The 23966-nt window shown below is 35.0% G+C and overlaps 3 protein-coding genes across 4 annotated transcripts; 2 read left to right on the plus strand and 1 right to left on the minus strand.

Annotated features, from left to right (window-relative positions):
- Window positions 1-10331: 10331 nt before the first annotated feature.
- zdhhc12a (zinc finger DHHC-type palmitoyltransferase 12a) lies at window positions 10332-18202 on the plus strand. Of its 2 annotated transcripts, none has more exons than XM_066644939.1 (6): window positions 10332-10417; window positions 13366-13466; window positions 13569-13705; window positions 13784-13876; window positions 15886-16052; window positions 17022-18202. In XM_066644939.1, the coding sequence occupies exons 2-6, from the start codon at window positions 13376-13378 to the stop codon at window positions 17335-17337; spliced, it is 804 nt and encodes a 267-aa protein (XP_066501036.1). In that variant the 5' UTR covers window positions 10332-10417; window positions 13366-13375; the 3' UTR covers window positions 17338-18202. The 2 variants fall into 2 exon arrangements, with proteins under 2 accessions (XP_066501036.1, XP_066501037.1); XM_066644940.1 differs by having other exon boundaries at window positions 10404-10422.
- Window positions 18203-19056: 854 nt separating this feature from the next.
- On the plus strand, window positions 19057-22726 carry seta (SET nuclear proto-oncogene a). The gene is made up of 8 exons (XM_066644812.1): window positions 19057-19321; window positions 20436-20493; window positions 20572-20714; window positions 20817-20920; window positions 21064-21177; window positions 21284-21454; window positions 21580-21699; window positions 21845-22726. The coding sequence occupies exons 1-8, from the start codon at window positions 19249-19251 to the stop codon at window positions 21866-21868; spliced, it is 807 nt and encodes a 268-aa protein (XP_066500909.1). The 5' UTR covers window positions 19057-19248; the 3' UTR covers window positions 21869-22726.
- Window positions 22727-22912: 186 nt separating this feature from the next.
- On the minus strand, window positions 22913-23921 carry si:ch211-51h9.7 (uncharacterized protein LOC558400 homolog). The gene is made up of 2 exons (XM_066644813.1): window positions 23371-23921; window positions 22913-23099 (listed from the first exon to the last, which is right to left on the minus strand). Exons 1-2 carry the CDS (start codon window positions 23753-23755, stop codon window positions 22948-22950), a joined length of 537 nt encoding a protein of 178 aa, XP_066500910.1. The 5' UTR covers window positions 23756-23921; the 3' UTR covers window positions 22913-22947.
- Between the last annotated feature and the right edge of the window lie 45 nt (window positions 23922-23966).

Here is a 23966-nt window from a genome sequence, read left to right on the forward strand (position 1 = left end):
CTGGGGTGTTTATTAAAAAAAAAAATATATATATATATATATATATATATATATATATATATATATATATATATATATATATATATAAAATTATATATATAAAGCTGACTCATTCTGTGAATGTAACGAGGAATAAGAGCTGTGTTTACTGACAGAAGACACCAAAGATGGAAATGAACTGGAATTATTTATATTATTTAAAGTATTTTGCTATGTATATTAAACCACATAACCTGTCCAAATGACATCAGGGACCATGTTTTTGCTTTCTAGCTAGAACAAATCAGATTGGTAGCAGAACAAATGGGAGGAGCCATTATGAAGTGTCACTGGAATGGTGAGGGTGGGTTTACGCTCAATTGTTAAAAAAAAAACAAAGTATCTGTCAGCATGGTTAAAAGCAAAACTGACTCCTATTTATAAGCAAAGCACAGTTAGCTGTTTGTTTGTATGTATTGTCCCAAGGATTAACAGTGTCACCACACTATAAACAATACATGCTGTGATTTAATTTTAATACAAGGTAGATTTTTTTTTTAATTTACTGCTCAATGCTGCTAAATAACTAATGTTAATGTATTTCTATATGTTGATGAACAATTGCACTTTGACTGACCCTGTGTTCTTTTAAAGCTCAAAAAATGTTCACAATATTTGTGTTCATTTATCTCAGCTATTTGGAAAATGTGAAGAAAACCATTTGCAAATTCTTGATTTCTGTACACTGTCCTGCAAGGGAAATTAATGCACTTTAATTGCTTTTCACTTGTGACTTAATGTTACTAGCTAATGAAGGTTTAGTTACTTTTGTAAATATTTTTTTGGGACCATTTGCTTTTCAATGACACTACGTATTTCATAAATATTAGGGTTATGCACATGACTTGATCAGTATTAAAGGGGTTGTTGCAGAAATTAGCATTCAAAGTAACCATGCATTTGTGTTGATTTCTTTACAGTTTACTTACATAACAAAACTACGTACTTACATCATTTTTTTTTTTTTTTTTTTTTTTTCTTTTTCTTTTTGGTATTACAACTTGGATGGGGTTTTTTTCCCCCTCTCCCCCTTCTTCCTTTGTATTGGGAAGGTCTGTACTTCTCGTAAAAGTAATGACTTTTTAATTATTATTATTACTTTTATTTTTTTTATTTATGTTGACACTGTACCGGCTGATCAAGTCATGAGTAACATACCAGATTTGAAATTTTAAAAGTTGTGAAAAGAGTGGCTGAGAATGTGTGAAATGTTGGTGCTTTTGTGAGAATGATTGTTAAAATGCCTATTGATACTTGAACAACCAATAAAATGTTTATTCATTCATTATCTGTAACCACTTATCCAGTTCAGGGTCATGGTGGGTCCAGAGCCTACCTGGAATCATTGGGCGCAAGGCGGGAACACACCCTGGAGGGGGCCAATAAAATGTTTAGTTTTGTTTATTGTGGTTACTAAATAAGTTCTATGACATTGCTTAGGCGTTTCCTAATGGTTCCTATAGAATTTCAGGTGGATGCTAATGTTTTCCAGACGGTTGCATTTGGTAGTGTTATTACTATAGTTTTTCAGATGTACACATCATGTTACCCTGGATAAACAAAATTCTAATATTTTTAGCATGCCAAAAAAAAAAACAGTTTTCGCTATATGTACTACTGCTTAATTATTGCCACCGCTCCAAATTTATTGCCACCGCTCCAAAATTACCGCAAAAAAAAAAAAAAAAAAAAACGCAAAAAGAGGGCTTTTGGAGTGAGGAACACAGGAACTGGTAAAATGGAGCCTACCGTATGGCAAGCTGTTTTAACATTAAATAGTTTTGTCTGACTATCTTTAAATACTAGATGTCCACAAGAGTTTTGACTAGTGACATTTGAATTTTGACTAGTCAGAGTCACAATTTAGATATCTGCATTTATGGCAAGCTGTTTTATGGTGCAACTGGATTTACATTACAGATATCTGCAATTCATTTATGGCTAGACACAATTCTAAATTAAGATATCTCTATATTATGACCAGGTGAAATAACATGATATCTTTAATTACATTTAGACTAGTTTAAAAGATGTCGAATTTACCATTGAGTTCATTGGCTCCAATTCAAGGAAATTAATTATTGATCTTAAAAATTTCCATTAACTACAATTAAATTATGACTAGTTAAAATGTAAAATAGATACATCTTGCCATTTGTTCTGTATGGCAAGCTGTTTAGCTTTAAATAATTTTTTCTTGAAATTTCTAGAATTCAATTTACAAGTGAAAATTCAATTGTTACTAGTAAGAATTTAAATCTTACTAATAAGATTTTAAAAAATCTTACTAATTGTCACTAGTATTCGCTAGTTAATTCTTTATATCAGAAATTTAATTTTCACTAGTAATTGAATTTTACTAGTAAAATATTAATTGTTACTAGGGATTATTCAAGAGTTTCCCCATTCATTTTAATTTTTACTGGTAAAAATTCAATTCTTGATATCAGAAATAAAGTTTTCATTTGTAAAAAGTCAATTATTGATATCAGAAAATAAAATTTCACTAGTAAAATTTCAATACTTGATATCAAAAATAAAATTTTTACATGTGAAAAATATCAAGAATTTAATTTTTACTAGTGAAAATTTTATTTTTACATGTAATAATTCAATTAGAACTAGTAAAATTATACATTTCACATGTAATATAGATTTTATCTGTGGGATTTAAATTATTACTAGTAAAAAAAATAGTTTTCATTAGTAAAATTTATAGTTGGTATTTTACTTACTTTTTCTTACTAGTAAAAAATTAATTAATGCTTTTATGAATTACATTTTTATTAATAAAAATTTAATTCTTACTAGTATAAGTTGAATTTTTACTAGTGGAAATTGAATTCTTACAAGTAAACATTTATGTTTTGATTTCAAGAATTACATTTTCACTAGTAAAAAATCAATTCATGAAATCAAAAATTGAATTGTTGATATCAGAATTTAATTTTCACTAGTGACATTTGAAATCTTACTAGTAAATGTTCTTTTACTAGTAACAATTCAATTTTCACATGTGCAAGAAAAAAGATTAAAGGAAAAAGATTAAAAGCTAAAACAGCTTGCCATATAAATGATAAATCTGACTAGTCACAATGTGATTGTATATATCTTAAATTATTATTCTGACTAGTCAAAACGTAGCTGACTTACATGGCCCATTTTAGCGCCATTTAAAAGTTTCCAGGTCTGCAATTGTTGTGGAATTTGGTGTTACATTTTCATTAAAGTCAATTACAAATATTTGTAGTCATGAGTTGCTTTTTTGAGCTTGTTTCTAAAATGTTAATAATTTTTGCACTTGCTTTATAGAGACAGAGCCATATATAGAGAGAATTATGACATTGATTGATCTCACTGTTTTGCGATCACGTGGTTCATGTGCCCCTTCAATAATTCCAAACAATTCCTGCGCTGTCCTGTTCTCATATGGGACACACAGCAGGGACAAAGATATTTAAGGGTAAATAATAAAATATTAAACAATTTCTCTATATTTTCAACTGCATTTATATTTTTCTGCATATTTTAACGTCAATGTGGCAGGAGAAGAGTAAGAGTAATGTTTACCAGTTTTATTTTTGGAGGGAAAAGGGGCATTCTTGTTAATATGCCTATTAGCATACATTACATCTCCCCTAACTTTCTTAGGGATTTATAATAATAATAATAATACTGGACAGGTTTGGCCATACATTACACATTGTTGTTTGACTCCATTTGTCTGCACTGACTGAGTAGATACATATATTTAATAAAGTAAATTATGTCTAATGTATCCCTGATGTGTGTCTTAGTAATTCGACCATTACTTATTTACCTGATATTTGAGTTTTTTGTGTTTAATCACTGTTTTATTTATGCATTATGGCATGCATTTAGTTTGTTACCATTCAAGTGGGTATCTCACAAAGCAGCAATTCTAAGTTTAGTCAAGTAACTAAGGCCTAATGTCAAATCTGTTCAATGGGAAAAGAGCAGCAGGACAGCAGGCAGGATTATTATTGGACAGTTCTCAAGGTTTGACTTAACATATCTGGCTAACTTCAAATCCTGCTTTGTGGAATAACATCCAGGTTTTAATGAAACAAAGAGGGTTACTCTTGCTCAACCACACACCTTTGATATTATTTTAAGACATACAACATAAGCATGATTATAGCTAATATCAACAAACGCCACTAATTACTCAAATAAGTAAGTCAACAGTGCAAAATGTACAAGGTAACTGCCTACATTCTGTAAAACTATTGTAAAATAATGTAATGGCTGGTTGACGAAACCACAACGTGAAAAGGGAGGCTGACAAATTTAGGTTTTAAATAATAAGAATTTATAGAATAATTGACAACGTAAGCAGAAACAGCAGGTTTCAGACAAAATGGTGAAGTGCATGAGTGTGCAGACTAACAAACTGCCAATGCCAGGCCTGAGAGTAATGACTACATGTAACATTTTATAGATGAACTGTCATACCATGGTTGGGTGTGTGGAATTTGGATGCACCAATCAGTCAGAATGCAGATGTATGGCTTCTGGAAGCAAAAACACAGAAGACAAAAATGGTTAGTGATGTTCAGCAGAAACAACATAAAAATCACAAGAAACTACAATAATAGAAATTTGTGCTCATCAGATGAGGCCTTTGATCTCGTCTGAAGAGCAGAGCAGCGGTTCTGTGCGAGAACAAGTGTTTCCCTCATAAAGCTCAATGATGCTGTGGCATTGCTGGAAAGAGAGGCCATGCTCCTGGAAAGCAAGCTTCGCTCATGCTATGGTCTGAAAAAAACATTTATTAGCAGGTACATCAGGCTGAGGTGACGAATAGAGTCTACGTGTATCAGAACTGCAAGATGGAAAAAAAATTGATGATGGACATCTCGTTAGTAAAAGTCAGAGTAGAGAGGCAAAGAAGACAAAATATTCTTCAGCACCTACAGGAACAACAACTACGCTACTGTCAAGTACCTTGATCATTGCCATGAACATTAGTTGTGCACATGCAGCTGCAGTTTTAAGCTGTGGAGGATCTGGAAGCCTGATTGCTGCAACAGCCCCATCCTCATTTTACCAGTCTCAGAACCTTCATGTCAGCCTGGTCATTGTTAAGTCAGCTTCATCATCCCTTTGGTTTAGTCTGTGTTTTGAAGCTTATATGTATAGCTCATTGTATGGTCATGTTCTTGTTTTTAACAGTTTACTTAAGTGTTTTATATTATTAATCTAATTGGTTTTCCATCATTAACCATTGTTAATATTTTAATACATTTTTTGTGATGTAACCACTTCTGCTCTCTCATAATATAAAACCTTTTGGAACTTTTCTTACTGGGTCAAATTAATATTCAAAAAAATAGATCATTTTAATAAGTCTAACTCAGTCACAAAGTCTGTGCACTGACTGAATGAATGAAAGACATCCAATTGTTTCAGAGAAGCCTCTCTCACTGTGATCACCTCATATTAACTGGCACGCATTGTCTTCATAGTGACGCTGTTACACTGAATTCTGTGACCGTCGAGTTCTGTGACCTTAGAGGGTGCTACGTCATAGCCATGGCATGGGGTTACAATTTCTGACAGCTGCCGTCAGAATTTGTGACCACCACTGAATCTCCATATAAACCTTATTAACATTCACGGTTAATTATATTTATTTAATATTCAGTGGGGATCACAAATTCTGACGGCAACTGTCAGAAATTATGACCCCTATAATGGACATGAAGCGGCGACCTCTAGGGTTACAGTAACTTGGGCACAGTAACAGAAGACACAGCATTTCAGCACAACAAGCATGAAGCATGGAGGTGGAAATGTCATGCTTTGCAGCAGCAGGGCCTGGCAAGCTCTCCATCATAGAATCTGCTATGAATTCTTCACTGTATCAGAGGGTGCTTGAGGAAATTGTACAGAAACTGAAGCTGAAGTGAACATGGACCATGCAACATGACCATGACCCAAAACATTCCAGTAAATTCACAAGTAATAAATGGAGAGTTCTAGAATATTCCTACTGAGATGCTTTCACTGCAAACATAGCATTGGATGTAAATGGGTGGGGAAATTGTGTATTTGGCTTAATTCATTGGACTTTTTTTTTTACTTTTAAAGTGTCTCAAAAATCTGAAAGGCTCACAGAAGAAACAGTATAAAAGACTATCAAAATCCTAAAGATGAAAATGTCACTGTGGAATTTTTTGTCTCTGTTTCCTGTGAATATAGCACATGACATAATAGAATATGTGGAAACATGAACTTGGGTATATGTCCTATGGCTTTTTTGTTTTTTTAATTGTCAGGTATTTAATTATCAAGAATCTGCAATTGACATTACAGAAGGTGTAAGTTCAAATATAATATCCCAAAGTGTAGAGTTTAATTCATAAATGAGTTTGTTTAAACACTGAATGTCAGTGTGTATATTCACAATGTCTGGTTATTTCCAATATTATTATATTCTTATTATTATGCCATTTTATAGCAATTAATCTGGTTAACATTTTAAGATAAAAGAGCATTGCAATGAGCATGCAAAAAAGACAACAGGAATTTGTGGTTTTCACCCCAAAATACATTTCAAATAGTTAAAGTAACTCAAAAAAATGTAACATTGTTACATATATTAATGAAGTTTGCTCTGAAGCAAGAATTAGCACAATGAGGCTTTAGGCCGCTTGGACAAGTAAGCATTGATAAGATTAAGTTTGCCTAAGTCCTAAAGCTTAAAATGTAAGGACGTTTCTTTAAAGGCCATTATTGACCATAACCATATAGAAATGTTTAAATAGTGAAAAGATCATTTGATTAGATCATTTCACAATTTTAAACATTTCTATAAAATAATACTCTGATTCTTATTTTTTACAGTTTCTAACATAATATGTTCAAAATCTTTATCATACTCTTTATAGCTCAAGACATGAGAATGTATGAACATAGTTATTTATCATGATTAAGACCAGCTCTCAATATTTATGGTCAAACATGGCTTTTAAATAAACTTCCTTTCATTTTTCTTATTCTGTAAATAGACACAAAGTCAGTTAGTCCTTGTGAAGACTCACTGGCCCAAACTACCAAAGACTCAGTGTGTACTTACACCCACAGCCCATCTACTAATGTTACAAGTATAAAATTTTCCCTTGGTACTTTGACTGTTTGGGATGTAATTTCTATCAACACATAGGTTTGGCCTTTAGGCCTTGTACTTGCAAACACTGATGCCTTGTTTAGCCTCACTAAAGCTTGTTTAGCCCAATAAAGATTTTTTACACAATTAAGGCTCTTTTATCTTAAAATGTTGCCAGGCAACCTGACTAATTGCTATAAAATGGCATAATAATTCCCACATATTCTATCATGTCATGTGCAATATTCACAGGGCCATGACAAAACAATTCCACAGTGGCATTGTCATCTTTAGGATTTTGATAGTCTTTTATACTATGTCTTCAATGAGCCTTTCAGATTTTTGAGACACTTTAAAAGTAAAAAGATAATGTCCAATGAATTAATCCAAATACACAATTTCCCCAAACATTTACATCCAATGCTATGTTCATTGGGAAATTACAAAAAAACAATTCTACAGTAAGATTTATTCATACTCAGGATATTAATAGAGTTATATTGTATCTTCAGTGAGCCTTTCAGATTTCTGAGACACTTTGACAGTTTAGAGATTAGAGTCTAGAGATGTCAAACTAATTAAATCAAATGCGGAATTACTCCACAGATTCTATCATGGCCAATGCTATGCTCACAGGGCCATTATTTAAAAAAAAAAAAACACAGTAAAAATTTCTTCATCTTCAGGATATTAATAGTCTGTTATATTGTTTCTTCAGTGAGCCTTTCAGATGTTTGAGACACTTTGAAAATAAAGAGATAATATCCGCGGAATGAAGCTAAACGAGTAGTTTTTCCACATGGAAGTTGTGTTCTTATTTTGTCATCTAGCTGCGACAGAATGCAACTACTGCACCGTTTAAGGTGGAATAGAAAATCCGAATAAGAAACTGGCGAATAAGTAGTCAAACTCAGCGTCGTTGAAATGACCAAGTGAACAGAGTTAATGTTATATTTTACCAGACCCAAAAAGCCCCATGGCCCTTCTAAAAATCTCCATGACTAGAGACTAGAGTAAACTAAGAGGAAATATTGGCCTTGTGTTTGAAAATCAGAAGCAGCAACACCACACAACCGAGCCAGAGCTGGCTAATTTTCTCCTGCTCTCCAGTAGCGGTAATAACATGGAAAGGCATCAGCATCTTATGTTTGAGTGAGGCTGGCACATGCCAGTGACATCTGCACCTTACGTACGGGTGACAGTGGCATATGCTGATGACATTTTTACATTGTAGCTAGCTAGCTACCATGTTCCCATATTCGCACACAGTCCACTATCACTGTGTTTATGGACAACTGAACTGCAAGCTTTTCCCATTCTAATATCACGATATGTCTGCGTCAGGCACAAAAAGCCAGGAACTGCAAAGTAATTTATAGGTGCCAGTATGGCAAGTCGTTTTAACATTAAATACCTTCTATCTTTAATTAAAAACTGGATAGCTCCAACAGAGTTTTGATTAGTGACAATTATATTTTGACTAGTCAGAATCACAATTTAAGTTATCTGCATTTACAATCTGACTAAGAATAGTAATTTAAGATATATTTTGCGTAGTCGAATTTTCTTTTATGATACATCTAATGACCTTAGCGAATTCGTTATCTGATCAATAATTAGTATTAAAGATATCTTAAATTCAAATTCGACTTGTCAAAAATACATTTTCAGATATCTTAATTCATTGTGTGTATTCGTCCCTTCATGTGCCGCAAAGGTTGCCAGGTGTGTTCACTTTAACTGAATTTGGGTTTATTTCTCTGTAAAGTCTCTTACATCGTAATGACACCAGCCGATGCTTCATCATTGAGAAATGTTTATAAGTTTATTTACATGAGACAGGGGGAAATACAGAAAAAAATTCACAATGCTGAAGCTGGCTTCTTATTCGCCAGCTTCTTATTCAGATATTCTGTTCCACCTTAAATGATGCAGTAATTGCATTCTGTCGCAAATAGATGGCCTTACCGTGGAAATATTACACGTTTGGCTTATTTTCGTGGGCATTATCTCTATGAAGCAAGCCCAAAAAGGCAATAACATTTTAGAAACAAGCTCCAAAAAGCAACCCACGACTAAATATTTGTAAGCAACATTTACATGACGCTAAAATGGGCTATGTGTGTCAGCTACGTTTTGACAAGTCAGAATAATAATTTAAGATATCTACGATCACATTCTGACTAGTCAGAATTATCATTTAAGATATCATATACTCCTAAACTGGCGCTACAGATGAGGTGTAAATTGTGCCACTGCGATGTATTACCTTACCGATGCACCACTAGGTGCTGGCACCTATAAATGACTTTCAGTTCTCGGCTTTTTGTGCCTGACGCAGACATATATCGAATGTAGAATGGGAAAAGCTTGTAATTCAGTTGTCCACAAACAGTGACAGTCGACTGTGTGCGAATATGGGATGCTATGTTTGTAGCATGTTACTTGTTTGGTCCGTTTACATGCTAGTAGCATACGTGTTATTTATAGCTTAAACATCCATGTGCTAGCTAAACGTAGACTACTGGCAGATGTTCATCAATGAATTTGAGTATGTGTAGGGTGACCAGACGTCCTTTTACCCGGACATGTCCTCTTTTTTAGACTTTTTTTTAAATGTCCGGGCGGAATTTCACAAACGTCCGGGATTTTGTTTTTCTAGCGCTTACATAGAATTTCGAGAAGCGTTTCGTTCACAAACTAGTCCCACCCTCCCTTACTCCGTTTGGTTCGCTTGAGTGAGAAGGGGGAGTGGTGGAGTAGCCTAAAATCTTCGTATTGGACGGTCTGACTGTAGAGCTACCGTTATTGGTCGAGAACCTTCTTTGTAAACATTTAATTGTTCAGTCTGCACGTCAGTAGTCGTCCGTGTGTGTGTTTTAAATTAAAGAATAAGAATTGTGTTTGAAAAGCCTCAAATGTTCACCTATTTAAAGTGGAATGGCTAAATCAAGCTTGATATTACAGAGCAAGTAGGCAGTTGTTTTAGTGACATGATGTACACTTGGTCCTGTGTTTTAAATTGATAAAATGGGAAATGAGAAGTGTTTTAAATAAAGTTTTGTTTATAAATCCTAGCGCTAGCTTTAGCTGTTTAAGGTGGAAATGAGTATTCAATAAGAAGTTAACGCCCTAAGACTCGTAAATGCACAGGTATAAGGTGGAACGAAATGTTTGACTACGAAAATTGTGAATAAGAAGTAAAGTTCTGCCTCATAAACGACATTTCTGCTGGAAGGAAAAATCGTTAAGTAACACCAGCTTTGTCTACTCTAAATATTTAATGTGGATTGTGATAGTAAAGGCTTGTAAATGCAGGGAAATTGAGGCCGCTCGTTCATTTTTATCTTGCGTATGTAGATGTTTTAGTGAAGTCATGAACACTTTTCTGTGTAAACATGTTGATTATGACACATTTTTCTTAGCTATTGTGGTCCATAGTTCTTAATCTCGCCTCTTGCTAGTTCGTTCAGTTTTCCTCAAATTGGCAACCTAGTTAAGCTTCACACCTGGTGAGGAGGCAGTAGCTCTCTCCACTGTTTTGAAACTGAATTATAGTTCCGATTTTAAACGCATGGTGTCAGTATTACATATTGCTCCTTTAAGTTAGCTATGTTTTACAGTTGAAAACATTTTACTTTCGGTTTAGCACATACTGCCCAATGAATGGAGCCTGTTTAGATTCTACTTATAAGCTGTCAAGGCTAATTTGTTCATTTTTAACAGATTAATTATACGACCAAATTTGACCCCAATATTTATTTAGTAAAATAAGAGATTTTAATTCAGAATCATCAAAACTACACTGCGATAATTAGAATAAAGGAAAAAGATTCAGGAAACACCGAACCAACTATACGTAAACAATAGAATTGTGAAAAAATGTAAGAAGTGGTAGCCATATTTTTAATTAACTGGTCCTTATATGGACTGGTCACAGCTTTAAACACTTTAGATCTACACAAATTCTAAGAATACTGATTAAATTAAATTTAATATAAAGTGAAGGATTAAACACAAATTCATGTGGACCTTTAACAGTATTATTGTTCATTATAATTATTCAGTAATGGAGGGGAAAAAAGAGTGGTTCAGCACTGCCACACTGATGGAAGAATCTGAGCCAAATTACACATTTTTTAAAGAAAGAGCATCATATAAACTTCTTCTGGTATGCAATAGATGTGTCAGAATAATATGATCATAATTTGATGTTTAATTATTATATATATATATATATATATATATATATATATATATATATATATATATATATATTAAGTGTTTTGAGTGCTGTAGCACACACTAAAGGTAAATCTGAACTAATATTTTCACACCTCATCCGATTTATTCTACACAAATATTTAAAATTGTAAGATTTTCAGAACAATTGTTGATTAATTAAGCCTTTAATAAATTAGGTTATTATATTTTAGTTCAGATTTGTGTGAAATAATGTATGAATTTTCACAAAATATCTATATAAGGAACTGGTCCTTAATAATATTCAAAAAAAAAATTGACTTTTATTCTATGGTTTTCAAGCTCCATCTAAAAACATGAGCACAGCTTGGGTTCCAAAAATCACACATACAACTCAGAAACGCATACCTCCATATTTTATTTTTATATATATGTACCAAGACTGGTCTCAGTGCATCTTGATTAGTTTGAGTTAGAGTTGAAAACTGCATATACGATGAACTGGATAGGTTATTTTTCAAATGGAAGCTGTCTTGTTTCAAATTTGCAATATTTTTGAAAATTATTGTACACCACGCAAATGTGAGGGTTTCCATATTTTGTAATATATATATATATATATACATACATATACATATATATTAATGCAATATATATATATATATATATATATATGTTTTTTTTTTTTGCAATATATATAAGTGGCTTGGACTTATTAGTTTAATTACTTTATTTCTATGAGCCCACACATATTTGGAAAAAAAGATTTCCATTTCTACATCTCTCTGGGTAGCAGATACCATGGGCCGAGATTACCTTCACTGTAGCGCTCCCTTGAGGTTGATGTTGAATACCTGTGTACAGTGAGGAACAATTACCATTTTAACAAATTTCATGTCTCTAAAACCTTATGACGTATAAACACATATGAGTTGCCTTAGCTTTCACAAGAGATTTTCAACATCAGATGTGTTCTCATCACAGAAAATATTGGTCACAGAATAACATAAGACAGGGCACGCTGGGATGCAGGAAGCACGGCACAAGTTTACTGTGAAAATCACCTGCTTTATTCACATATGGGCTCAGTCAGATATTACCTGGACTTTGTAAGATGGGGTGGCAGTATAAAATCTTGGTATTGTATGGTACAAATGATTATGAACATTAACGTTCACACAAAGTTCCACTGGGTAATATCTGAAAAAGGGGAAAGGGTCTTACTATTTACTCTGTGCAATTTGTTTTGAAGGCAGAAAAAGTATAATAAAAATCTTAACAAAAACAATATAATTCCTAGCACTTAAGTGCTCTAGCCGCCAAAATTAGTATAATAATATAAATCATATAAGAATAGTTGTGCACTGGTTTGCAACTGGTCGTTTAAGTGCTTATGCAATATGCATCTATTACGTCTGAAAGAGATTTACAAAGCTTTCATTAACTGAATATGAATAAGAGGAAAATCAGTCGAAATGCATAGGCGAGGCCATTTAAACAGAATTTTATATATATCCGGGAGGACCCCACATTTCTTTAAAAATTATTGAACTTTTAATGTGAAATCAATGTCAAACACGGAAACGTCTACGACAGGCATTGTTCTAAATCAGGCCTGAATATCAAATTTCTCCTTCCTTCCTTCAGGGTGCTCTAGTTGAGTTAAAAAGTGAAGCCTTATTTACCTAAATACTGCACTTCATGTCCTGCGAACAAGGGATATAATCCAAAATATACCTTTATTAGATGTATTAGGCGCTTATTTTGTGGAGTTGTCATTATTTTAGACATGCGCGCTAAGTAGGGAAAAAGCATCGTAATCCTGCGAACCTAATAGCTAATATGTGTCAGTTCAGTCTCAGTTGTGATCTTGGTTTAAAGTTTTTGAAATGTTTTGGTCGAGGTTTACGGTGGCAGAAGTTGTACTCTAAGATATTTTGTTTTAATGTATACTGTGATATTTAACACATCTATATTATTTGATAAACTAGCTCCGTCGACATGAAAATATTCAGGTCTGGTTGTTTAATGCGAACCACCCACGTTATTCTCAGCTGGCTCACAACTCTGGTTCTCTTTCTTCATAATACAGGTAATACTTAATTCACATTTACAGTCGAATTTAGACCACCACTTCTACAGTGCGGTGAATGTACAACTCGTAAAAGTAATAATTCATTCTCTGATTTGACAGATCTTCGAAAATGCGAAGAAAGTGGTGAGCTTTTGCAGCCTGTTCTCTTCGGGTTAGTGGTCCTTCTCTCAGTGCTTATGTACTTCACTGTGTCTCTCATGGATCCAGGCTTTGTTCTCTCTGACAGTGAGTCTCAGGTGAGAAAAATAGGCTTTCACAACAGAACGCTCTTTTAATATACTCCTATCTGAAAAGTATATTTTCATGTTTTGCAGTCAACTCTAGAGTATGATGAAGAACAGGAGAAAATGCTACCACACAGTGAGAGATCACAGGGGCACCGTCGCTGTGGCTACTGTTTGCTACTGGTATTTAACAGAAGAAATAATTATAGTTATATTACATTATGTGATACATATTGAAGCAATTTATATATCTATTTTACATAGATCAGCCTTGTTAATTGTATACATACACAATTTTATACGTAAACAAATTTTGTTGATTGTTGGTCATGTAGTGTTCCTCTACAAAGGTATTGATAGTTATAACAAATGTCTGAAGACTTTTGGGGGTGTCTCAGGCATCACTTCAACTTTTTCAAAGTTTTTTTCATGGAGCTGCTTCACTCCCATATCGCTTCACCCATATAGAATTGGAAGGTCTTTATATAACCGAGGCTTTGTATTGTTCAAGGTGATTCAAAACACATATTCTGCAATCATCTTGTCATCATGCAAGAAAAAACATATATCTCCATTATATCATTTGAACCCAACACATTTCATTCACATTGTGTGAACATTTCATGAAGAATAGACCAAAAGAAACACTTCAAAATAACTTGTAATAAAATAATTTTATACTGAAGTTTTCCCTTTTCCCCTGCAAAGATGCTATTTTGGGGACTTTTACATTTCATGTAATTTATTTGAAATGGGTGTTGCTTTCTGCTGTAAATGTAAACTTGTGAATAATTTAAGACATATTTTAATTGAAAATAGTACAAAGACTACATTTTAAATGTTGAAAAATTGATAATATATATATATATATATATATATATATATATATATATATATATATATATATATATATATATATATGCCCATTATATATTCCCAAATTAAAACACAATAGAACTCGGGGAATTAATCATCTATTGTACCTACATTGAAATTTCAAGGATTCAGAGAATCCAATGAACTTTTATATATGAATGGGCAAGGCCCAAAACCAATATTTGCCATTTGTTGTTTTCAGGCCCTTAGATGGCACTGACTTAAAAACAGACTTTCTGTTTCTACAGAAACCTTTGTAGCAGAAATCACTGCATGGGTTCATAAACATTTTCAGAAACCAGTGTCTGTGAACTCAGTTCGTCACTGCATCCACAAATGTAATTTGCAAATGCTAGGAAGAATCCATATATAATGGGACCTATAAACACAGCTGCCTTGTCTGGGTCTGAGCTCATTTAAGATGGACTTGGTGAAGTGGAAAAGTATCCTTTGGTCCGAATAATCAAAATTAGAAATTCTTCTTGAATTGATGGATGCTGCCACACCATCTGGTTTGTTACAAACATACAGTTAAAAAAAAAAAACTTTATTGCAAATGGATGACATTGAAATGTAGTGAATGCTAAACAATCTATACAGGTTTTGGAGAAACATGTTGCCTCCCAAACATAATTTTTTTGGAAAGGTTTTGCTATTTAAGACAAAGCCAATCCATATTTGCATGTATTACAGCAGCATGGCTCCTAAGTAAATGGTGCATTATGAATAAAAACACTATACCGCAGACCCTGCTGATCAAATGAAATCCAATAGCTAGTAAGAAAGCGAAACAATTTCACTTTCATAGTTAAAGCAACTAAGTTTCCAAAAGGTTACTGAGTTGATGCAAAATAGTGTTAAACATCCCCATCCCAAATTCTATGAAATGTGTGGTTGGCATCAAATTCCAAACATACATACCATTTCTCAGTGTCTTTATTTTAATTTTGACAAAAAATAAATATTTATAAAAATATATATATATATTTATTTTTTTATATATAATTTTTTTATTTGACAAAAAATAAATATTTTCAAATAAATAAAAATGTTGATATTTGCACATCATTGCATTTTGTTTTATTTGCAGTTTATCCAGTTTCCCAGACTTTATGAAACTCTGGATTAGTTTTTATTAATGAAATGTAATTAAATGTAAGGATGATCTCTGACTTTTTCACAGTAGCATGCAGTAGGATGGGTAATGCAGAATTCACTAATTAGGAATGCTGGATACACTGGCTCAAAACTATCTTACAAAAATAAATACATTTCAAGTTAATAGTAAAAAACAAATGTTTACTTCTTTCAAACAGCAACCAATGAGGGCAAGACATTGTAAGGAATGTAAGCAGTGTGTTAGACGATATGACCATCACTGCCCATGGATAGAGAACTGTGTTGGGGAGAGGAATCATAAATGGTTCTTGCTATACCTGTGTGTACAGTTACTGGCTGTATCCTGGGGGCTGCAATATGCTTGGTGAGTAGTTAATTGAATGTTTTTCTTAGTTTAGTTTAAATGTAACTTTTATTTCTTTTTTTTGGGGTGGTAATGTGATTTTATTCTATTTTTTCTCCAATTTATTTTGCAAATGTTCACGGGTGGCATGATGGGACTTTATAACCCAGTGTGATTTACAATGTGATATATTCATTTAATATCAGCAATTTGCAAACCACCATTCAGAAGCTGAAAATGTGATTATTTTTTTCTCCCTCTCTTCATCAGTTGCAAATTATTGCAAGCAACATCAACACTTTTGAGTCTCACGTTCACATGATGACAACCAAGATGATGGGTCCCACTTAGCAAACATCAAATGGATTAGTTATTACTCTACTTTATGTTGTTAGCATTTCCAAAGTTAGACCAATAGGGTTCAAAACTGGGCTCCAGTCAAGAGTTAAGCAAAAGTAAAGACAAGCAAAAACAATCGAGTTGAAGGTCATTAATAAGGTGGTTAATGAATTATTAAGTTAATACTCTCTGTGCTCAACAACAGAGAAGTGAAAAATAAAAGCATTATGCCTAGTGTGCATAATTTGAATTGGAAATTTATTTTTGCAGTTTTATGTAGTTTATTAACATACAGTTTGGTATATAAAGCCTAATCAGAGAGCCAAATGTTTGTATGTACAGTCATAAAGTTATTTACTATACCATTTCACTTAGTTGGACAAAATTGTAAATGTCAAGTTTTACTGTTAAAATATTGCTATCTACTAACTAAAATTAATGAACTAAGGGATTTATTTCTGCTTTAGTTCTCATGCTGCTCAATAATAATTACTTTTTCCCCTTTATCCACTGACAATATTTTAACCAACTATACACCATGAACCTCTATGAATTTCAAATGTCTTAGAATATTTTCTATAAGTACAAAATGCTGCTAATGAGGTTAAATCCTTTTAAGCTGAAGATTTTTTTTGTATGTTAACCCTTCAGGTCTGGCATCACCTTTGCATCCACCTGGCAACAATGGTTCATTCAGAATAGCTTTCTGCTTGGAGCCCTTGGTGTAACGGGAATTTTTTCAGTGGTTGTACTGCTCCTGCTGTGTATACACCTGTACCTAGCAGCCATTAACACTACAACCTGGGAGTTTATGTCACCCCACCGTATCACCTATCTCAAACCATGCGATTCTGAAGAAAACCCCTTTGACAGAGGTGTGATCTGCAACCTATGGGACTTTTTCTGTGTCTGTCAGACTGTGGCATGGGAGAGAGTTTACTCCAGAAGGACTAAAGATGCTGTGTAACAAACAGATTTGAGAATCTATAAAATAGCAATGCTATAATAACTGCTGCACTGTACTGACTGGTTTACTTCCAGTCAGAGTAGATTTACTCACCTACCATTCCTACAAACCAGTGCCACATGGTACTATGAAGACACCTCAATTAATTTAGCCAATTCCACTCAATCACACAGTTGTATTCACTTGGGCATTCTGACTAACAAGCCATTCAGAGGCAAGGAAAAATTTAGTGTATTTCTGCAAAACAATTGAATTGACTTGATACTTTTACTGATTTGGTACATTTTATAGCAAATTGTCTTTATTGGTGTTTTTTTTTCCTTAACCAAATAAAACACTTATATACTTTAATACTTTAAGAAAAATGTGTCCATGCTTCATGTTGAAGTACATATCTGTGAATTCTTCCTTTGAAAAACTGATGGATAAAAATAAAATGTCAATTGTTAACCAGTAGGGTGCATTGATATGAGGACAGAGATGATGTAGTAAACTTTAATTTTGTTGACACTACGTTTTGTGATTGTTTAGGCCACAGTACAGATATGAATAGAAATAATTCCCTCAAACTTAGCATGAAATTTTAAGATTATTTATAAAGAATACGTTTTTCACAAAACAATATTTCTTAAGAGCCAAATTGGCAGTCTTCACTTCCGGTTTAAACTGTCCTGCTTACAGGTAAATCTTCGGTTAAACACACAATTAATTAAATTGAATTAATTGAGGTGTCTTAACACTCAATTGAATAATATGATATTTTATTGTTAATTTAAAACACAGCAGTGTCACAGCAAGTCAGTGATTAAAGAAAACCAAACATAATTGCAAAGAGATCATTAGTCATTGATTAACTGGATTTAAGGAGAGTCAGTGTATCCTCTCTTTTATGTTATATTTTCTAAAACATAATAAATCCAAAAGTGAATGCTTTCTCTATTTTTGACTCTCATTGATCATAACTTTAAAACTAGGTTATTTTAAGTCATTTCGTACTCATCCATTCACACGATTTAAATGTATTTTTAAATATTTTAAAAACACAAATAGAGTATGTAGGACATTCCAGCTGTTATATAAAAATAATAATTAAAATGCTGTGGATAATAGTTTTTAAATATGTACTCCTTTCGGCAAAATATTGTGATACTTGTGCCTCTTGAAAAAACTTTAGAAAAACGACTGGTTTAGCAACACAAGTTTGTCCAATAGAAAAGGAGCTGTGGTGCATTTGAATTTGACAATCCTGAAATTTGGACTTAAATCTGGATTAAATGTCGGACTTTTTGTGAGTGAATTGCCAGAAATCTATTTTAATCCCTTTTAAAAATATATTTGAAGATGTTTTTACTAAAAAAAAACGTTATAAAGGACGCCTATGATTCTGGCCCTAACAAAGACATGTATACTCTCTTGTTATTAAGATCACAACCACGAACACTGCACTTAAGTATCCTACACACAAAAGTGTGGACTCCCCAAATCGAGATAAACGCCGGAAAAAAAGTAATTGTCGTTACGTAAAAGTGTGATCATTTGTGTTGCGTTGAGCTGTTCCTATTTCAGGCGAATCCCGCCCTTTTTGCGGGCGTTTCGGACGGCTGTCATTCTGCGGTGCGGACCAATCAGAAGGTGAAAAGGGTGCGAGAGCAGCGGCTTCTGTTGGCTGTTGAGGAACGGGGGCGGGGCTTATGTGCTGCTTGTGTGAGGGGCGCGTTCTCTCCGAAAGAGCGTGAGTGTAGTCGGTGTAGTGTGTGCACTCGCGTTTCCTCGCTGTAAGTTGTGCGGAGGCGCGCGCGATACATTTCGGTGCGCTACTTTCATTCGGTTCCCGGAAAGAGAGTCGTTCTCTACCTCAGGAGTTTTTGGTGAGTGTTCGCCAAAACTTGTTCGTGAGACAGCGGCGTCATCATGTCTGCCTCGGCGGCCAAAGTGAGTAAAAAGGAGCTGAACTCGAACCACGACGGAGCGGACGAAACCTCCGGTAAGTGCAAGGCCCTCGCCAAGTTTCGCCATTTTAACTCTCTGCTTGAGGCGTGCAGGGTACGGGCGCGCGTGCGGAACAACGGTTCTCTCTCCGTTCGCGGTGTGTGAAGTGAGGTAATGATTGCGGCTCCACTCTCTGAATGTGCAGCTCGTAATGAGCGGAGCAGGGCACCGGAGGAGGCCATGTTGGCTAATGGCTATGAGCTAACGGCGCCGCTACAATGGAGAATTTGTTTCATGTGAGGGGCTCGTTACCTGCGAAATACATGTGTTTCCGCCCTAAGGGTAAACGCGTGGTGTTTTCTCCCTTCCACATAACTCTAATACCGGTCTCGGCTCCAAAAAGTCGAGCAAATCCAAATGAATCATCGAGTCTCTGCGCTACTTTATTGTTGTTGTGCGACGTCTCCGCCATGATGTACACAGCTTAGCAGTGCGTGCTAACGGTTGGCAATACGCTTTAGTCGAAGAAAGAACAAACAAACGGTCTGGCTAGATACTGGCTCCCGCTTCCGTTACCGTGCCAGCCAGCGTATGTGTGAATGTGTAGAGACCTGCTTCTTTGCAGAGCGCAGTAAACTGCTCTTTAGAGAGTGAGCGGACAGAGCAGCGGAGAGAGGCTCTGCACATTTAAACCACGCGGCCCGAGAGGCAGGAAGCGGCGTCTCATAGACACACGGAAAACAGTTGCCTGAATACACATTTAGTGCAGAAAGTCCTTAAGTGAAGAGTTTTTATCGGTCTCCCGCCCCAATAGAGCACAGATAAACGTACCTAAATCACAAGCTTGTAAAAGTGGGCGGCATGATTCCCCCCTAAACTTCGCTCCGAGATCAAACGTTAACTTGGGCCCCGTCCAAAATCGCGAACTAGCCTCCTGAGTAGTGTGTTAACAGTGCGCTACATTGTGAAGGGCACTCGTCTTTGTAGTGTTTGAATTAACTGTACTTGTGCACTTGGACACAGCCCTGGAATGTTATCAGAATATTCCAAATTGAAATGTAATCGCATTTTTTGATTTATCTAAAGTGGTTTTAAGAGATAACTGAACAGAAGATTAAGTTGCAATGTACTTTATTTTACCATTGCTTTAACATTCTTTGCATTTTCAGAAAAAGAGCAACAGGAAGCCATCGAGCACATCGATGAAGTACAGAATGAAATTGACAGGCAAGTTGTATAATTGTTGTGTAAATATGCCCACCTCCAATACTATCATGTGGTAAATTGTAAGTATACCATTTCCAGATTGAATGAACAGGCCAGTGAGGAGATCCTCAAAGTTGAGCAGAAATACAACAAGCTTCGTCAGCCATTCTTTCAGAAGAGGTCAGAACTCATTGCCAAAATTCCCAACTTTTGGGTCACTACATTTGTGAACCACCCACAAGGTAATCATGCAGTCATGTCACTTTAGACATATTTTTATATTAAATATTAAAAAAAAGTAGTTGGGCTGGGGAGAATTTAACTTATTCCCTTTGTCACGCTAGTTTCTGCTCTCCTTGGTGAAGAGGATGAAGAGGCACTCCACTATCTGACTAGGGTGGAAGTAACAGAGTTTGAGGATATAAAATCTGGCTACAGAATAGATTTTGTAAGTATTAAACTGAATTGTAAGTATGAACATTGTTAATGTGTCCTTTTAGCACATCTGAATTTGTTGTACATTTTTTGTAATTTGAATGAATCACTTTTCCTCATCATTAATGTTTTAATTAAAAGTATTGTATCTTTCAGTACTTTGATGAAAACATGTATTTTGAAAACAAAGTCCTTTCCAAAGAAATTCACCTCAATGAAAGTGGAGACCCTACCCCCAAATCAACAGAGATCAAATGGAAACCAGGAAAGGTGGGAATACTTTTGATAAGCTTTGGAATATATAATGTTGGTTTACTTTTAATGTCTATCAAGGGCTATGTTATGTTGTTAAGGAAAAAACTCTTTTCTTTTAAAGGACCTCACAAATCGCCCCAGTCAAACTCAAAGTAAAGCAGGCAAGAAAAGACAACACGAAGAACCAGAGAGCTTTTTTACCTGGTTTACTGATCACTCTGATTCAGGAGCAGATGAACTGGGTGAGGTAATAAAAGATGACATCTGGCCCAATCCCCTGCAATACTATTTGGTAAGTCCCACTACATTTGTTACTTGGATGTTTTTAATTTTCAAATTTGTTGTCTTAAAAAAAAAACTGGACTGTATTTACAGCCAGTCAACAGTGAGAAACTAATTACCCTAATCTGCCTGTAGGTCCCAGACATGGAAGATGAGGAGGGAGAGGGAGAAGATGAAGATGAGGATGAAGAAGGTCTGGAGGACATAGATGAAGAGGGAGAGGAAGATGGAGAGGAGGATGATGATGATGGAGAGGTAAGTTTTCACTAGATTTTTATCCTTTTTAGTAGTGGTCCTAAAAGCCTGTACTAGATTTTATATATCTTGTAATCAATCCTTCAATAAAAATGCTAATAGGGTGATTGTACCTATGAAAACATTAACTTTTATGTCTTTGCAGGATGATGATGGAGAGGATGACTGAAGAGGAAAACATTGACATCTTTACATGATCTCTCCCCCAACAACCCACCTGCTTCTTTGGCAATTTTTTGGGAGCAAGATAATTATATATATATATATATATATACCCCCCACACAACCCTTCTTCAGTTGTTGATTTCTTTGCTCCATCTCCAGTCCCCCAGAAGAGACTCACAAACTGACTGCAAAATACTGCCAATGTGGCATTTAACATCTCAATCCCCAACTACATTTTGAGGTTTAAAAAAAAAAAAAAGAAGAAAAAAAAAAACGCAAAACACACTGTAGTATCAGCAGCACGCTGTCTGGAGTAGACTTGCAAATAGCATTTCCTTTTTTTATATATATATAAATGTATATGCATAATTCTTCCTGTTTGTGTGGTTAAATGAACAAAAGCCATGGTGCGTAGTGATGTGCTAGTTCTAGCATCCTCCTTCACGGCTTTGTTACTTTACTCATGGCGTTGCAACTCAATATTAATTTTTTTTTTTTTTTCTTTCTTTCTTTCCGGCCCCATTTTCATTTAGCTTGTGGTTTCAGCAAAAGAAATCACAAGATCATTCCTGTTCCCTCTGTAACCTTTTCCAGTTCAGGAGGGCTGAGGGTATTTGGACATTTAGTTTTATTTTAATTTTTTTTTTAAATCTTGTCATGTTTTACAGACATTCATCAGATTTGAAATGACATTTTTGATAAAGAAAAAAATAAAATCTTAAAAAAAAAAAAAAAACAAACAAACAAAAAAAAAATTCATGCTTGTAAATTTTGGCCCCCTCTGCCTTGGTTAAGTTTTGTGGTGTATGTTCTACTAACATTTCTCACAGGAGAAAATTAGCTGTTGAGTTTGCTTTGTTTAAAATAAAACTTAATGTGAACACCATGTTTCAGACTTCTCCAACTGTAAAAGGGGAAAAATCACTTGGTTCAGAAAATTTGTCTTGAGGGAGTTATCTATTAAAAAAAAGGGTATTCGTGTTTTTGTTTTTTAACTCCATTAAATGAACTATTTGTCGTAGTTTTATCCCAGATAAACCCTTTGGATGGAATAGGGACACTTAGATGGTTAAGTTTGTCCCGTCAACTCCTAAAAGAGTTTGGCGTCACGAGTGTGGAGGTGAATTGCGCATGAAGTAATTTCTGAATAATAAGCGCCACAAAAGTCTGTTCCGAATCCTCGAAATCCTGTCTTGTCACTGTCAGAGACCAGTCACTCGGCTGAAAAGCCCAGCCTGAAAAGAAAACGTTTATGGCATTAGAACAAACATACTGCAGTAAATTAACCTTAATTTTTTTCACTTAGGTTTATCGTTGGCCCTCTCCCAAAACACACCGAAGCCAGCTTAATTTACTTTACATCCTAGAGTGAAAATAAAAAAATTTAAAGGCTTATATAGATTCACTTTGTCTTAGAACACTCAACTTGTTTTGCATAGTACAATATTTTACTCACATTCGTGTGTAAATTTTAATGAGGAAACATTTCAGAACGCGTAAACCTACCTAAGTGCGTTTTACACCGCGGGCAGGTTGCCAACATCCACGAGAATCCTGGGAACCAGGTGGAGTGTTTTTCCGCGGGCCAATGTTTCAGCACGTCCGCTTGTTTTAAGGTGATGACCGCGAACTGAAAGCCTTGTGGGTTTTCGAAGAGTTGTGCGGTCGTTTTCCGCGTCCCGGTCACCGTGTCATTGCGGAGGGATAGCGCGAAGGGGCTGGGTAAGAAGTGAATGTGCTCGTCCAGAGCCACCTCATGACCGCAGTAACGGCATAAAAGCAAACCATCGATGGAGGAGCACGCCTCGCACATCAGCCACAGCGCCGCCATCAAAAGCCACAACCATTTCACCAGCTCCACCGTCGTGAACCGACTCCGCACCATACACATACCGCGGAGCTCAGGGAGTTAAGTGTCTGCGCTTTAAAAATTCTAATATGCCTACAGGGGAGAAGTGCCACTGCAACTAAGACCACTAACTCAGCCTCATTATAATGATTTTACGAGAATAATTCACATAAAAAAATAGAACACCAATGATGCTTGCGTGGGACCCCTCCCCCAAAGTGCGTGGGCGTGAAGCAAAGGGTGACTGAAATAT

This window comes from Hoplias malabaricus, chromosome 14 (assembly GCF_029633855.1).
Source record: "Hoplias malabaricus isolate fHopMal1 chromosome 14, fHopMal1.hap1, whole genome shotgun sequence".
Classification (NCBI taxonomy): Eukaryota; Metazoa; Chordata; class Actinopteri; order Characiformes; family Erythrinidae; genus Hoplias; species Hoplias malabaricus.

Coding starts and splice junctions, on each gene's coding strand:
- seta (XM_066644812.1), top strand. CDS start 19,249: ATGTCTGCCTCGGCGGCCAAAGTGAGTAAAAAGGAGCTGAACTCGAAC. Junction 21,455..21,579: donor ATCCCCTGCAATACTATTTG/GTAAGTCCCACT, acceptor ATCTGCCTGTAG/GTCCCAGACATGGAAGATGA. Junction 21,700..21,844: donor AGGATGATGATGATGGAGAG/GTAAGTTTTCAC, acceptor ATGTCTTTGCAG/GATGATGATGGAGAGGATGA.
- zdhhc12a (XM_066644939.1), top strand. CDS start 13,376: ATGAAAATATTCAGGTCTGGTTGTTTAATGCGAACCACCCACGTTATT. Junction 13,877..15,885: donor GTGGCTACTGTTTGCTACTG/GTATTTAACAGA, acceptor TCTTTCAAACAG/CAACCAATGAGGGCAAGACA. Junction 16,053..17,021: donor TGGGGGCTGCAATATGCTTG/GTGAGTAGTTAA, acceptor TTAACCCTTCAG/GTCTGGCATCACCTTTGCAT.
- si:ch211-51h9.7 (XM_066644813.1), bottom strand. CDS start 23,755: ATGTGTATGGTGCGGAGTCGGTTCACGACGGTGGAGCTGGTGAAATGG. Junction 23,100..23,370: donor GCGGTGTAAAACGCACTTAG/GTAGGTTTACGC, acceptor TTTTCTTTTCAG/GCTGGGCTTTTCAGCCGAGT.